Genomic DNA, 16,282 nt, shown 5'->3' on the forward strand with positions numbered 1-16,282 from the left:
TTTCTGAAAAATCTCTTCCAGCAGGCTGGTAAGTAATGCATCAGAAGCAGCAGGGAGGCTAAATAATGACCTACTCCATGCCAGCAGAAAGCAAATAACTTGGGATATAAAATGTTTTACCCGGGGTCGATCAAAATTCAACTCACACCGATAAATAGAAGAGCTATTTTAGAGCGGAGGATAAACAATTGGCAGACTTCTGCAAATCGACACTAACACTGTTCTAATGTAAGCAAAAGGTCACAACAGAAACCGTACAGCAAGACAGAGCACCGATCAATGTGTGACAGAAACTATCTCTCTTTCACCACTCACACAATATCTTTTTTCCACTCTCTCTCTCTCATCTCTCACACTGTATCTCTCTCTCTTTCCACACTCTCTCACCTGTTCTCTACAGGTTTGGATCCCCTTTAACGGGGCCAAAGATCATGAGGCCGAATGACAACCCCATAAAGACTATCGACAGCACAAGACTAATCTTAGGCTAAATCAGTTATGGACTATGGGAGTGTCGGGCCCGAACAAATCTCTGTTAGGCTCAAAGACAGCTGAGCCAGCTGAACTCTTATTGATCTCCAGCTGAGCGGCACACGCATGAATTTCCACCAAGACGCATAAACACAAATAATGACACAAAGAGGGGCATATAAAACCGCACATATAAACTGAGTATAAAAACACACACTCCCACCGCAGTATATAAGCTTATCCTATACACACCCTATACACGTTCACACACACACACACACATTAGCATTTTACCCAGTCCAGCCCACTCATTCACATGACCTTTCATGTCCACTCTCACCCCAACTCTCACATACATACACACATACAAATCTTCTTGCTGTGCACACACACACTTTCACATCCACCCCCCTCCCACACACACACACACACACACACACACACTCACTCAGATGAAGATGAACACATGTACACGTGCACAGACTTCACTCTCCACTTCCGCAGACACAGAGATGAACTCACCCACCCACCCACACACACTCACTGTGTCTCGCAGGCTGTCGACTTTGAACCACTCCAGCAGTTTCTTGCCGACCTCCATGGGACTGGACAGGAAGGTCCTGTAGGTCAGCAGGAAGTCCTCGATGTAGGTGGGGTCCACCACCGACGGCTCCTCCACCAGGTGCATGATCAGACGCTCCGGGGTTCCCTAGGGTGATAAACACACACGTACATAAGGATAAACACACACAGATACATACATCAAAGTAAGCCAGCAGGGAAACACACGCAAACACACATACACACATTAATAGACAATAGACACCCACAATCACACAAGCATACACACAGACAAGCATACACACACACACACATACATACAGACAAGCAAGGACATACACAAGCACACACACACACATATTTGAATAAATTATGTCCACATTAATCATAAAAGTGACAAGGACATAAACTAGAAAGATGCAGATATTGAACGGAGCCATCAGTCACCCATCAACAAACACAAACAAAAACACACACACACACACACACACACACACACACACACACACACACACACACACAGGCAAAAGCCATATATTTTACAAATGCAAACTGCGCTTTTGTTACTAAGGAATCAAATCTTTAATGAAATTGTATGGAACTCTTTCCACTTCTACAAGACATAATTTATGATTACTATGTCTAGATGTGTGACTAGGAAATGTGTCGGCAGAAGCAGTTTCGGATGGAAAATATATGAAATCTGACTAGGGTTGTTAAGGAAGTACTGTTGGTAGATTGCTTAGGGGAGAAAAACTATGAAGCCACCTTATATAATGTTTCATTGGTAATGAAGTTGATAGGAGTGTAGACTAACTACACAGAAAATGAGGCTGCAATACTCCATATTCCTTTGCTTACTCCTGACGGTGCTTCTGGATACACAGTGTCCAAGGAACATAAAACACTTCTGTTTTCACTGAGATCTCCGATTGCGTAACAGCAGAGGTTGCTGGGGGAAACGATTCACTTGACAGGGAATAGAAACTAGAAAGGCATCCGTTTTTTATCGGACACAAAAAGAACAAAGCCAAAAACAGAAGCGGAAATGCTAACACTTGTGAATTGACTCATGTCTACTGGATCTGTTCTGGAGCCAGCAGGCTTCCTTGGAGCAGCAGCCAGGAGAATCATTCAGGCCCATTATCCGATCAATACCTGGCTGCCTCTGGAGGCTCGGGAAGAGGATCAAAAGGCCTTGGAGCGTACAGCGATGTACCGTACAAGCAAATTCACTGGCCAACACTAATAGTGCTTACGGTGCCTCTAAACGATCAACTGAGAACACCGTGCAAAGACATTGATGTTTCTGTAAGATACGTGAGGGCATGTTCAATTTCTAATGAGGCGATTTTCAAATCAATCCAAGGCATTTCAGCGTATTTAGTGCATAATGATAAAAAAAAAACAAAGGGCACATTTTGATTTCTTTTTGAATCAAGTTATTCCAGTTATGTTGAGCTCTGGGTCGAGTTAGGCTTATTAGCTTACTAGCAATTGAGCTTGACCCCAACCTTGAAGATCAAACCTCCCTAGTGACCAAGGGCCAAATCTATTGCTTGAATCCAAGTTATTTAACAAAAGTCAAACTGCATCGCTTCCCTTCCATCCAGCATACAGAACAGCACCTATGGGACTAGTGGGGGTTCTTGCTCAAGGACACTTTAGCAGGGCGGATGCTTTCCGACACGGGGGCTCAAACTCGGGTGGTCTGTTTCTAAAGACGGTCTCTCTAACCATTAGGACACCATGCTGCCACTGATTGGTTGTCCCTAACTTTTTCCTTAAAACCTATATTTAACAAGGAGCAGCATGTGCTTATGTGCTACCGAAGGGAAGGGAATGGCATCCCAATTCATCCCCTCTCAAAACACTTCCCGTTTGTGACTCAAGTTATCCTCCACTACCCCGTTGTTCCTGTTACACTCCACTGCATACTCTATTATCTAATAAAGCAGAAATGCCTTAAAAATTGAATTATCAACTCCAGGCACAAATTTGGACGGTCATGGAGAGAACCTCCACATTTTGGCACTGTGCCTTTCTCACCTGTTATCTTGGATGGCTTATTACTTAAAAAGACATCCCTCTTCTATCCCACTTTCATAACAATGTATATATAGGAGAGGTACAAACTCAGTCAAGCTCAAGGTCAGCCAAATTTCCTTATGTCCTTCCAGTTTGGAATTTGTTCAGAATTATTTGATGAAAGGATCACAGGCAAGAGGAAAAAATAAAAAAGTTTCCCCCCCCAACTTTTCCCCTCGACGCCGTCCTCCACCTCACCTTGATGACGATGTGCCCCTTCCTGGTGCCGCTGCGGTCGAGCTCGCGGTGCTCCTTCACCATCACGATCTCGCCCTCCTCCTCCACCTTGTGCGTGTTCTTCTCCACGTGGTTGAGGATGCGCCAGTAGTCCTCCTGGGCGATGCAGACGAACTGGTCGAGGACGACATGGGGACAGCGGGTGAACTTGTAGTAGAGCAAGACGTTACTCGGCACCACGGCCGGGTACTCGAACAGCAGCACCGCCGAGCCATGGGGGCAGGGAGAGAGAGGCATGGAGGGACGGGCGGACGGACGGAGGAAGGTCCAACCACGCTCTCTTTCTCTCCCTAACTAAAAGGGCCTAACTAACTAAAAACCCATTAAACGAGGTACTATATAAATCCCTGTGGTTGGCTGTCTAGTTACAGGTCGCTTTTTCATAAGTCCAGATACATTTCAACTAGCCAACTCGCAAAAGCATCCTTCACTACAGTTTGAGCTACACTGACTTCCCATAGTGAACAGAAAGTGTCAAAACGTGACTCTCCGCCCATCCGCTCCACTACTCGTCCACAGCACCGTCACTTGTTATGCTTCCCCCTTCACTAAATCATCACTTTCTTCATTCGCCTCGCCAAAGCCCTAGCTCTGCATCTTCCTGTGTGTCTGCAGATAGGAAATGATGCGCGCGGTGGAGGAACTGGGCAGTTTGGAGACTGAGAGACTGAGAGAGGGGCTGTATCCACCAGTAGAGGCGAGGCTACTTTTACGACTGCTAGCTCTATATTAAGACTGGCTTCCTCTTAAGCGCTGACTAAGAACCAAATGTGAGACAAAAGAGACATGGGTAAGCTTATTATCTAACACAATCTGAGAAAAACACCGCTCCATGGCAACGTACACTAGGCCTGGGACTAAATTGACATCCATGATGCAATATTTTTTAAGGAATAACAAAAATGATGCCATCGTGATTTTCCAAGAGTCAACTTTTACCATGATTGAACAAAGAGTAAAAAAAGAACAAGTCTAAATTTAGAGGTGCAATGATGTAAGTGTTTAACTCCATAACATATATCTCAGAAGACATTTCTGATTTTTATCTATTATATTTTCATCACTCTCTCTCTTAAGTAGAATAACAAAAGGTTGCCACACACTCCTAGTTTTGCTAACAATCACATCGAGGCTGCAAGTGTGCACCGACTTCTTATTTTTTTGTTTTGTAAGGAGTACAATTATACTTCTCTCTCTTCCTCACCTGGCAGTCGTCCCCCTTGGTGCGAACCTCTCCGCTCATGAACTGTTTGTCCAGTGTGGGAGAGATGCCGAAGCTGTTCCCCATGCAAAGAGTCTCCACTCTTCCCTCCGGGTGGCTGATCTCCACTGCCCCGTTCAGGATCACATACCACAGGTCCAGCTGCGGACGGGCGCACGGAGATGACATCATCAAACATATATAACATATACCTATTTCACATTCTCTTTTTGATCTCAGTAAGTTTTACTGTTACTACTGCTGCCGTTTTGCACACACTGTTAATGCTGTAATACAGACTTAATTCATACTTTCATCCATGTATTTGTACTTAATATCTTATAGTGTTGAAATTAATCTTATATAGTATCAGGATCACAAAACATACAGTACGTCCAAATGGGCACACAAAGATGACATCATCAAACACGTAACAGTGGGATCGCATAATTATGGTCAGACTGGGGATGGGCACAGAGAGATGACAGAATCAAGCTAAAGAGTCAGAGTTATAAATTTAAATAAAACGTTTATATAAAATTTTAGTCCATATCTCTTGTCTGATCCATGGAAGGATATGCGAGCTACGACTGCTAATGGCGTCCTTTGGAGTGACATTTAAGCCTTATACAATGGAGAGGATATGTGAAAACACTAAGTTCTTGGCAATATAAAGCATATCACTTGGCAGACTCATATCTTAAATCATTAGACACATTTCAAAGATGTCAAGCCCTGTGGGTATCACTGCAGTGTAATAGCTCTGATAAGGAATAGATCCCTATATACTGTTGCGGAGGACCGACTGTAAAAAATGGGTATATATTTCTAAGTGACATTTGGCATATTGTGAGCATAATGTGCGTGGTGAGGTATGAGCGCGCCGGTGTAAATGTATTGTGTCTTTGGAGGTGGCTTTTGAAAAGGAAACGCTGGCAGGCATAATATAACAGTCATTCATCCCGAGAGCAAGTGAATGGAGGGGGGGGATGAATGAGCCCAGAGCGCCGGCTCCCTCCGCAACTTCACCCGACACTTTCCTCTCATTGCCTTTCCGTTCTCTCACTCTGTCTCACTCCAGCCGCTCTCTATTTCTCCCCGTCTCTCTCACTCGCTCTTTCTCTCAGTCTCTCTCTATCTCTCCATCTCTTGTTCTTGCTCTCCTCGGTCTCTCTCTCTCTCCATTTCTCTCAGTCAGCCTCTCTCCCTCCTTAATTGTCAGCAGTGATGAAATGGTAGAATAGTCTGTAAACTATTGACCTCCAATCAGTGATCATCATGTAGTAAACAACCACCAATATACACAGAAATCATTAAGAGAGCCTTTCCTCATATAAACTGCATCAGTTTGACGTTTCTTACTCTTATGTAGACTAGGAATTTAAATCATGAAGATTTATGTCAGCCTAAAACGAAAGAGGTAAACTCTGTTCTGCAAATAAAATGGAGAGTAAGCCGAGTTTAGGTGGTGTTTACCCCTCACTACAACTCTGATTGTCAGCTGTCAGTTCCAGTCTATCCTCCTTTATCTCTTTGCAACCTCTTTCTCTCCCTGTTTATTTCTCTTAGTCCACTTTAGTCCCTCTCTCCCTCTCCCTGTCTCTCTCTGTTAGCAGAGGAGTGTTCAGCTGTGTGCAGAGCTGAGTGCTTCTCTCTGACCTTCAACGCGAGTCCGCAGAGAGACAGGCGGACTGGAGGAGCCCTGTCCATCAACTGACTGGACACACACACACACACACACACACACACACTCTGGAAACACACACACGATGCACACCCACGTACGCATGCGGACACACACAAATATGCACACATGCTGACACTAAAAAATGCTCTCTCTTGAACGTTGTCTCTCGCTTCAACGCATAGGTGGGAATACACAGAAATGCTCATATGCACACACACACACACACACACACACACAGACACTCAAAGACACTATATCTCTCTCTCACACGCAACAGCATCCATGAACACATCCATCTACCTCTTTGAGCTTGCGTATGTGCATATATATGTGTGTGTGTGTGTGTGTGTGTTTGTCCTGTTGATGCAGATTCCCACCCACCCACCCCAGCTTGGCGGCTGACTGTTCGCTGCCATTTATCAGGCTGTCTGCTCTAATGCTGCTGTGTGTATCCAAACAGCCATGACAGAGTTCCCCTTTCTCAGCCATGTAACTTAATTAATTAGCTGTGTAGCAGCTCCAATGATTGACCGGCCTTTCACTCTGCAGTGAGTTTTCACCTACAGGCTTTTGTATGAGAATTAACCTGGGGTTGAGTGGAGGACGGTGCATGTGTCTCCATGCCTGTGTGTACTCTATTACACCCCAGTGTGTGTGTGTGTGTGTGTGTGTATATGCTTCTGTGTGCTTGCATTCATTTTTGTGTTTCTTTGCTTTCATGTCAAGTACCATATTTGTTTTTATTTTATATTTTCTACTGTGTCTATTTTCCATCATTCGCATGTTCACCCGTGCTGGCCTGCACATTCGTGTTGGTGTGTGTGCTTGTGTGTGTGTGTGTGTGTGTATGCGTTTGTAGGCTTACATCAGGGTGTTTGCAGGTTATGGAAAGCCAAATTTAGGACATTTTAAGAACTTTTTAGTGGTGTCTGTAATTAGATTAGAGACCAATTTAAAAACCAGAATAAAGACAAAAAGCTGACAAAAACAGCTTATTTCTGATTGAACATAGTTAAACAGGGAATTAATTATGAAGGGACATGAAGTCTAATTGCCTTTAGTAAAGCAGATATAATGAAAACAAAACAACATATTTTGCATATTGTACTAACCCTGGTCTGTACTATTCAAAAAGAAGTGCCGTTGCATGATGAAAAAAATGACATCTTTATTAGCTGCATTTAAAATATTTTTTAATACTTCTTAAAGCCTTGAATTCAGACTTTTTCAGTATTTTTAAGGGTCTGCCGATATCCTGTTACACACTTCTATATTTCCACACTTTCCATCCATACCTCCTGTTTGTCGTGCAGTATGACTGTGCCGGCCTGCTCCACCACCTCAAACACCATGACGCTACACAGGTCCCTCCGCACCGACATGGTCATGTTGGCGAAGGCTGGCAGCTGGTGCATAAACTCCAGTAGTTGCTCTATTTGGGCACATGAAAGGGAGGGAGGGAAGGAGGGAGGGAGGGAGGGAAGGAGGGAGGGAGGGAGACAGGTAGACAGAAGGAAGGAGAGACAAAAGCAATTTAATGAAGAAAGAAAAACTTAAGATGAAAGATAGAGAAAAAGACATGATATGAATGTGTATTGATGTAAACAACAACAACAAAAAACTTGTGTACCCATCAACTTTTCAGGTACTGGGGAAAAAACTGGTTCATTTTGCACATGATATGTTTAACCAAAACCTATCATGGGCTTTTGAATGTTCCCCAAGGCAAACGACTCTTACTCAGATAGCGGGCCAAGGCCACTTTCAACTGATGTGACCAAAAAAATTTTAAAAAATTAAAAATAGTACAATTGTAGTCACAAGGCTTCTCAAAACAGCATCAGTACTGTGTGTATGTCAGTGGGGGATGAGAAACCTAAAAAAAACCTTCTTACTCAGTTCATCTATTCTATCAGTCTATACCTCTTTTAACATGTCAGAAATCGAAGCAAAGCAACTTGATTTACTGCTATGTTTCACATATAGAGGAATGTTAAATCTCACTAATGGAGTACAATAGATTATATCTCAATCATTTTCATCCAGTGAGCCCAAACTAATGGTCAGAGTCCACGTTGTTCAGGATAAAGTACTAGACTGGATCAGTATTTGGTGGCAGCCCGTGCTTAAAAGGTTTGGTACACAAACTGATGTCAGAAGAGTAAGGAGGTACCATGCCTTCTAAAAAGCTATCACACCCTGTTCCTTTCCTCCTCTTCATCCCTCTCTATCTTCTCCATCTCCCTCCTCTCCCAGCAGCTGAGAACAGAGTGACCTGGCTACAACCTGCACACTACAGTCTGGATCAGTAACTCCCCTTTCGTTCCCACCGCTGTTATCTCCTTGTTCATTTTCTCTCTTCCTCTGCCTCCATTTCCTCTTTGGTCTCGGACAAACCTGGGTCAACCAGTCACAGTGCTTTCAAGTACTTCTTAGCATTTGTTTTCACCTGCTTGGAGGACCAGATGGGTGGGCTTTTCCAACGTAAGATGAGAGCCAGAAAGTTTCGATTCTTTGAAAGTCAAGTTAGTATACATTGATCACTGTGACTGACACTATCTGAACTGTGCAGATATGGTAAACGCCACCCATCTGGTGCACTAAACCTGCACTCGGCAAGATTTTCATGTAAAAATAAACCCTGCGTTCTAGTTTTATCAGACTAGACAGGATCTTGGAAGGGGGGCTCTCATCTTCCCTAATTGAAACGCCATAGTTCCACTCCACTGGCCCAAATTAGTCAGGTATGGTCATTACTGGGAAATTTTCTTGACAGAAAGGAACGAATTGAAACTTGAATTGAATTACAAAACTTGCTCCGAAGCAGCAGCAATTCCTCTGCAGGAAGAAGAAATAGCTCCAAGGACTGTGCGGTTTCTTGACATCATTTCCTCTCGCTGCCATTTCCGGGCCGTGAATTTGCAAAATTGACAATTGCAACTTTAAGGCCGAAGCTGAGAATTATTCGCGAATGCTGTTTGACCCGGGGCTGGACTCCTTCCCTCTCCTCCCCTCCATCCCTCTGCTCTCCTCTCAGTGAGTTGTCAGTCTAACCAGCCAGTAGAGGAGAAGGCCATGAGAAGGCCAGCCGCCCAGCAGGCACACAGCGGGGCAGACCTTCGCAACCCTCTCTCGGCTCTCTGATGTGGTCACCTTCTCCTCCAGGACCTCACCGGGTCCCGCTAATGAGGTCGTCTCTCTGATTGCCCGCGTAAAAATAAACTGGAAGGGCACTGGTGTTTAGAAACCGCTGCAGGAGGTCTTATGCTGGGAGGGGCATCTTCTCTGTGTGTGTTTACTGAATGATGGATGGGGTGTGGAAAGGACCGCATAGATGGTGTGTCCATGAAAAAGAGAACCAGGCAATTCAGTGTGACCAAGTAGACAGGAGGAACAGAGAATGTGACGCGCGCACACACACACACACACACACACCATGGTAGGAGTCCTTTCACTTTCAGTCAATGAAATCAAAATGTAAAGTGAAACTACTATTCATTATTTGATGATAGAGCAATCATACTCAATTATTTCATTCAAGAGAAGAAAGTAATATTAACCCTTTTCAAGAAAACCACACACACACACACACACACACACACATATACACACACACACACACACAAACACGCACACAGGACAAGACAAGACTTGGTAAGAATTGAGTCGAGTTCTGACCGATGTCGTCATCGTTGCGGTCGGCTGGGTCTTTTTCCAGACACTCTCGCACCAGGTCCCGGCCCAGCAGAGTGTCGGAGGCCCTCTCCAGGTCCTCATCTTCCTCCTCCTCTTCCTCGCTGTCCACCGCAGCCTCCGGGAGCCCAGACAGGTCCACGTCTCCCAGCTCGCTCTCTGTGGCCTGGAGGAAAGACGAAAGGCAAGACGGCACAGCGGTTAGTAACAACATAAGTATGGAGGAGGTCTGCGGATGACAGTTTCGAATGACAACCTTGAACTTGGAGGAACGAGTCAACTTTTCCTGTAGTGTGAAAAACTGCTTCTTAGTGCTTTTCTTGAAATGTAATAATTGGTTTAGATTGGGTTTCATTTGCCTTAGGGATGTGAAACTCGCTCAACCCATTAAGGACCATGTGAAACGTCAGCACAAGTACGAACATGACCTAAAACTGAATCTTGGGGCACCGATGTGTTCCATTACAAGATGGTTAGACGTCCTTGCAATCGTGTTCCAGTTTAAGTTCTATAGTATTCAGTTCCCAAATCTGTGGCTGGAAGGCAGCACAAGGCAAGACATGGCAGAGATTGGCATGAAAGCAAGCTAGCATTACAAGATAGTTACATGTCTTTGCACATAGTGTTCAGTGCCATTTAAGTATGGTGGTCTGAAGATAAGATAGGACAGTGTCAGTGGTTAGTAACAGTACAAACAATACGCTGCTTGTGTTAAGTGCTACATAAACTACAGTTTTAAGTGTTCGAAGAAAATAATCCCATTTTCAAAGTGAGTATCTGTAGCCATCAAATATTCCCTATAATTTAATCTGACAACTGAAATACACCTAACCATCAACCTTTCAGTTGTTAGTCAATGTCTCTTCCTCTAGGCCAACCTGCTGCCCCTGTTATTAGAGTTACAAAATCAAGCATCTAAGTTAAAGTAGGGTCAGAGAAGGATCATATTTCATCATGTTACAGCCAACAAATATAGCCTGAAACTACAAGGTAGGATACAGCTCAATCCAATCTCCTGTCTTATTTTATGTTGATTTTCCAGTGATCCTTGGGATAAGTACACGACCCTGAGCTAGAAACCCAACATTAAATCCCAAACAAGGAAACAGAGGAAGAAAAAAACAAGCCAAATATTTAAATTCACCAGTATTAATTCATATTCTGCCATATTTCCCCTGTGCAGCGCCGACAGATGGTTGGCAGGGTATGGTGCTGTGGGGCATGGAGGCTCTCAGCTCAGTGGGGAATTGAACCATCAACCCACAGGTGAGAAGAGCAGCTCTCCAGCGGTAGTGGCAGCATTGCGGGCCATCTGTTGGCTCTTCCAGGTAGGCTTAAAAACCGACAGGATCTAGCTGGTGTGCTCTGGTCTGGCAAAACTGAGCCTTGTTGTACTTCCCTCTTTTTTTTAAATTGATTTTAGTTTACTTTTGTAAACAGAGTGGGCAGAGAATTCACAAACTCCTCAAGCTTTTTTCTTCTTTACTGAGAAAGTGGAAAAAGATGAGTGGGAAACCAAAAAAGGGGATTGCAAGGAACAGTAGGTTATGTGCTGTATATTTATGGTTTATTTTCAAGGACAACCACAAGGACACATTGTAAACAACCAGCCCTTGCTCAAGGACAATTGGCACTTCTGGGATCTGCTGGAGCTCAAACTCAGTAACTCTTCCTTCTTCTCAGGCTGAGAAATGATCACCAACCACTAGCCAAATGTGGTAGGTAACTATTCTATTCTTTCTATTCAAACTTTTCATTTTGAAATTCAATCTGGCTGTCAAATCAGTGTTTTTTGATGATTGGGATGTAATGGCTGTTGTGGCTGGTGGGAAAAAAAGTTAATTTCCTGCCCTGCACACTACAAGGCGGACTTCCCTAACTAACAATCCAATCTGATTCCTGGGTTCTATGGAGATTTGGTACCTGGCCAAAAGGTTTGCAGGTCCCTCCAAGGCAAGGGGATTAAACTAGCAGTCCATCCCAAGTTCAGGCACAGGTCCACTCTAGTTCTAATGAATTAGGTTGGACAAGCTATTTAAAACCATCTGTCTGGTCCTGGAGGACTGCTCTAAAACACACCGCCCCGCTCAGCCCCGCTCTGCTCCAGGTACATCTGAACTAATCTAATGAATGAGAACGGACAGGCCAGAACAGAATGCTTCCTTGCTCAAATAAACTGCAATGCCTGGATTTTTTCTTTTCTCTGCTAATGTCTTTTTATTGCATAAACACCAATAACACATGACACTAACACATACACCGACAGAGGATGATCTATACTGATTTAATGAATTGAACTCTGCAGGGCAAGAGGAACATCCTTTGTGCCAGACATAGCAGAATCAAAAACAGTGCAAAGGGGAATCGCATGCAGTGAGGCAGTTGTACCTCTCAATAATAATAGTCCATATTTATTGAAGAGACAACACACAAGAAAATCACACCAGTTTCGACAATCATCTTCCTCTGGGGTGTGCTGGTTGTTCTGCAGTGCACCACAAGCATCTACATGTAAGAAATATATTTATCTTTTGCTGTTGTTTCTGCCGCCTCTGATTTATTGATCCTTAGACGAAATTTGTCTCATGTAATCATCAAGCCAGCAAAGTGCGAACGGCGTGCAGAACAAGACAGAGGAGGAAAGTGTATCGGTGCATCTCAGTCAATATACAGCAATAACAAGAGAGCACAGAGACCATATTGTTGGATGGAGGCAGCTACAGAGGTTGTTAAATTCTTGCAGCAAGGTAGCCTTCGATTCTAACTTTGTCAGAAAATGGGGACATTAAGGTGGCTGGCGAGGACAGCGGTGCAACCCTGAAACAATAACATCTCTCTATACCCTCTCTCTCTCTCTCTCTCTCTCTCTCTCTCTGTCTAGTCTCTTTGCCTCTCAGCTGGTGCTTTGGAGAGCAGTGCCCAGTTTTTTCAGCATGCAGGGAAGTGCCCTCTCTGTCCTCTCCCCCTGGTCTTAGATCAGGTTTGAGCCAGGAGGACACGTCCCGGTGACGAGGGACATCAGATCCTGCCTACTGATCTGGGACGCCCCAGAACCTCCACACTTCACACGACATGTCATAGAGTAGCAGAGAGAGAAGAGAGAGAAGGGAGGGAGAGAGGGAGAAAGGCACAGAGGTACAGAATAGAACAGAGAGAGTAGGGAAGGAGAGAAGAAGAGAAGAGGAGGTGGGAGAGATAGAGGAGGAGAGAAGAAGGGGGGGTAGATAAGGGAGGGAAGGGAAGGTGCGCAGAGAATGGGAGGAAGGAAAAAAGGTAGGAAAATGAGGAATGAGGGAACTAGGGCTGCAACTAACGATTATTTTCATTATTGATTAATCCATCAATCAATTTTTAGATTAATCAGTTAGTCTATAAAACGTCAAAAATAATGACAAATGCCCATCACAAGTTCCCAGAGTCCAAAGTGATTCTTTAAATGTCTTACTTAGTCTGACCGGCAGCCAAAAACCCCAAAGTATTCATCTTATAATGATATGAAACATAGAAAAGCAGCAAATCTTAGTATTTGTGAAGCTGTAACCTGCAAATGTTATTGTATTTGCTTGATAAATGACTAAAATGATTAATCGATTATCAAAATTATAATCAATAAAACTTCCGTTGATCAACTAATCGATTAATCGACTAATGGTTTCGGCACTAGAGGGAAGGAGGGAGGTAGGAAGAGTGGGATGGAGGAAGACGGAGAGAGAGTAAAGTGAAAAGAGTGCAAGTCGAGACGGACAGTAAAAGAGAGAGTGGAAAAAAACAAGAATGAGTGGGAGAGACCCACAGCAAAAAGAAGCAGAGGCACTGACAGCTAAGGACCGAGGCTGACGGGGGGTCAGCTCTTTAAGACAGCTGTAAACAAACAGAGAGCTGGGTCAGCGACAAGCTGATGGGATCAGCCCCGTGTGATAAATATCTAACCCCAGGATGAAGGGATCAGGTCTGTGTGTTAAATATCCGACCCGGGCCGACCTGGCTTACATCAATCTGGAGAGGGGAGGAGAGGTTGTGGATGAGATAAAGAGGTTAAACTAAAATTAAAATTATATCATTTTAGTCTGTTTTCTATCAACAGACTTCTCCAGCGCAGGTAACTTTGTCAAATACTGGCAAAAGTGTCTGAATGATTCCAAAATTGTTGGCTGGTGTTAGTTTTTCAAAAAAGAAAAAAAAAAAGTTTCTGTACTGGCACTTTAATAAACCGAAAATCAGCATGTTAGCATTGTTAACATTCCTCACTGAAACAAACTCACTCATTAGCTTGTGGCTAGCAGCATCCATTGGTCATAACAGGTCATTAGCTTGGAACTAGCTCATTAGTTTGTGGCTAGCAGAACACATTGGTTTCAATGATGAATGCTAACAATGCTAAAAAGCTGGTGCCAACACACACACACACACACACACACACACACACACACACACACACACAATATGCCAAGTAGCTTGTGGAGAAAAATGACGGCCTAAACTAAAACATTGCAGCATCCTGTTAAGAATGGGTGAGGCTGAAAGGTGAAGGGTAAACATATTATAAGCCTAGGTGGCTTTCTGTGTAAAAAAGGAAGGAAAGGAAGGGGTAAAATGATGAGATGACAGGCCTGTCATGTACCTCTTATGGCTTATTGATTCTCAGCCTTTTAAATACCCTCCACTCACGTGAGACATTAAATTCCAAGGCACACCTAGTTATTGACTGATAAGAAATGTCACATAAAGGGGAAGCGCATACAAGAGGAGAGAGCAACATATAAAGACCTGCTGGCCAGGCAATATTACGTCTCCATTTGCATTTAACATTTTACATTTTAGACATTTAGCTGACGCTGACTTGCACTGTGTGCAGCGGTAGAATAAGCTTCCTAGATTGGGAACATAAAAGGCAACCATCAGCAAGGAGTGTAAGGGTCAGAGCCACAGCGCCCAGAAAATAGATATAAAAGTGAATTAACATTAATAAAATTATACCAAACAAGGTCATAATCGAACACTTTCCCAGGTCTAACCTTTATTTATGCAGGAAAGACTTGACTTATCACACGTGCCCGTTGGCAACAACGCCATGCTTAACAAACACATTTAAACATATTCTATTTCTTCTTCTTGAGAGAAACGGCAGTCCAGGATTTTAACCGACAACCATGACATGACAATTTCTACTTCCATATATATATCAAAACTAGGGGTATCCTGGTTACTCTGCTGCTGTACCTCTGACTTTGTGCGTCCTACTCATGGCCTTTTGCATGTCATCCTCTCTCATCTTTCCTGTCACTCTTCACCGCGTACTATCTAACAAAGCAGAAACACCTGCAAAATACTCATTACATACACATGAGTGCTGTAGTTCTGAGTAGAGTAGAGCCTGGCTACGCTGACACTTCCACGACTCCTATACCTGTGGCGCAGGTGTAGACAGAGCTCGAACGGTTACGCTCGTTTCCTGTGTGTGACCTTTCCTCCGCTGCGGGAAGGAGAGAGGCGGTCTGATCACCAGGATACACAAACGATGCGCTATAATTAGCAAGCTACCATGGATTAGAAAGAGGACGGAGGGGAGAGGGAGGACAGGTAGATCAGACAGGCAGATAGACAGAGAGAAAGAGAGCAGACTAAAAAGACATTTGCCACAGAGCGGATGTCATCACTACAGCAGACAGACAGTGAAGTTTCACTCCGGTGGGTGTGCTTTTTTTTCAATGGCAGCATGTCCAGGCGGGGCAGAGAAAAGCTTCATTGTTCATTCATCAAAAGCTTTCATTTGCTAATTGGGAGTAAAAGCAAGTGGACATCCCAGAAACTCATTTATAACACAAGAGGTAGCAGAACAGGTGATTCAGCTGCTAGTGACCTCAAACTCATTTGTGTATTTGAAGAGTTTTCCTTCCAAAGAAGCGAAAAAGGAAAACGAAAAGTGATGCGTTTTCTTACAAAAGGACAAAATTAAACAAAATGATGGCGCTTTTTAATAGAGAAGATCCAGGTTATCCAATGGATAGAAGGGGATCTACAGTATATACTTTACAGATACTGAATGATGAACTACCAGTATGAGATACTCAAACAACCAGAGGGAGAAGTGCTTGGTGGTGTTGTGTCAATAAAAAGGAACATCAAAAAAGGCAGAATGCTGTAAATAGGAAATGAAGCACCCACCTGGTAAATATCCGACAGGCTGCTGCTCCCCGAGTCGCTGGCGATGCTGCATCCCGATTGGCTGGGAGGCATGTGCATCACCTGGTGGGCGTGGTCTGTCAGGTGCATCTTATTGAGGTCGGCAGGAAGCTGTTCAGACAGACAGGAAGTAGAGGAGAGAGAGCGAGAGAGGGAGAAAG

General features: G+C 43.9%; 1 protein-coding gene across 2 annotated transcripts in view; it reads right to left on the reverse strand.

The window, feature by feature from the left end:
- Nucleotides 1-16,282, reverse strand: part of rapgef6 (Rap guanine nucleotide exchange factor (GEF) 6) — a 176,530-nt gene that overhangs the window by 46,170 nt on the left and 114,078 nt on the right. For both annotated transcript variants that reach the window (XM_078286483.1, XM_078286482.1), the window contains 6 exons: nucleotides 16,104-16,232; nucleotides 9,924-10,104; nucleotides 7,541-7,677; nucleotides 4,562-4,720; nucleotides 3,319-3,471; nucleotides 1,016-1,180 (listed from right to left, as the gene is read on the reverse strand). In XM_078286483.1, coding sequence (XP_078142609.1) covers nucleotides 1,016-1,180; nucleotides 3,319-3,471; nucleotides 4,562-4,720; nucleotides 7,541-7,677; nucleotides 9,924-10,104; nucleotides 16,104-16,232 — 924 coding nt within the window. The remainder of the gene's footprint in view (nucleotides 1-1,015; nucleotides 1,181-3,318; nucleotides 3,472-4,561; nucleotides 4,721-7,540; nucleotides 7,678-9,923; nucleotides 10,105-16,103; nucleotides 16,233-16,282) is intronic.

The sequence above is a fragment of the Centroberyx gerrardi genome, chromosome 11 (assembly GCF_048128805.1).
Source record: "Centroberyx gerrardi isolate f3 chromosome 11, fCenGer3.hap1.cur.20231027, whole genome shotgun sequence".
Lineage (NCBI taxonomy): Eukaryota > Metazoa > Chordata > Actinopteri > Beryciformes > Berycidae > Centroberyx > Centroberyx gerrardi.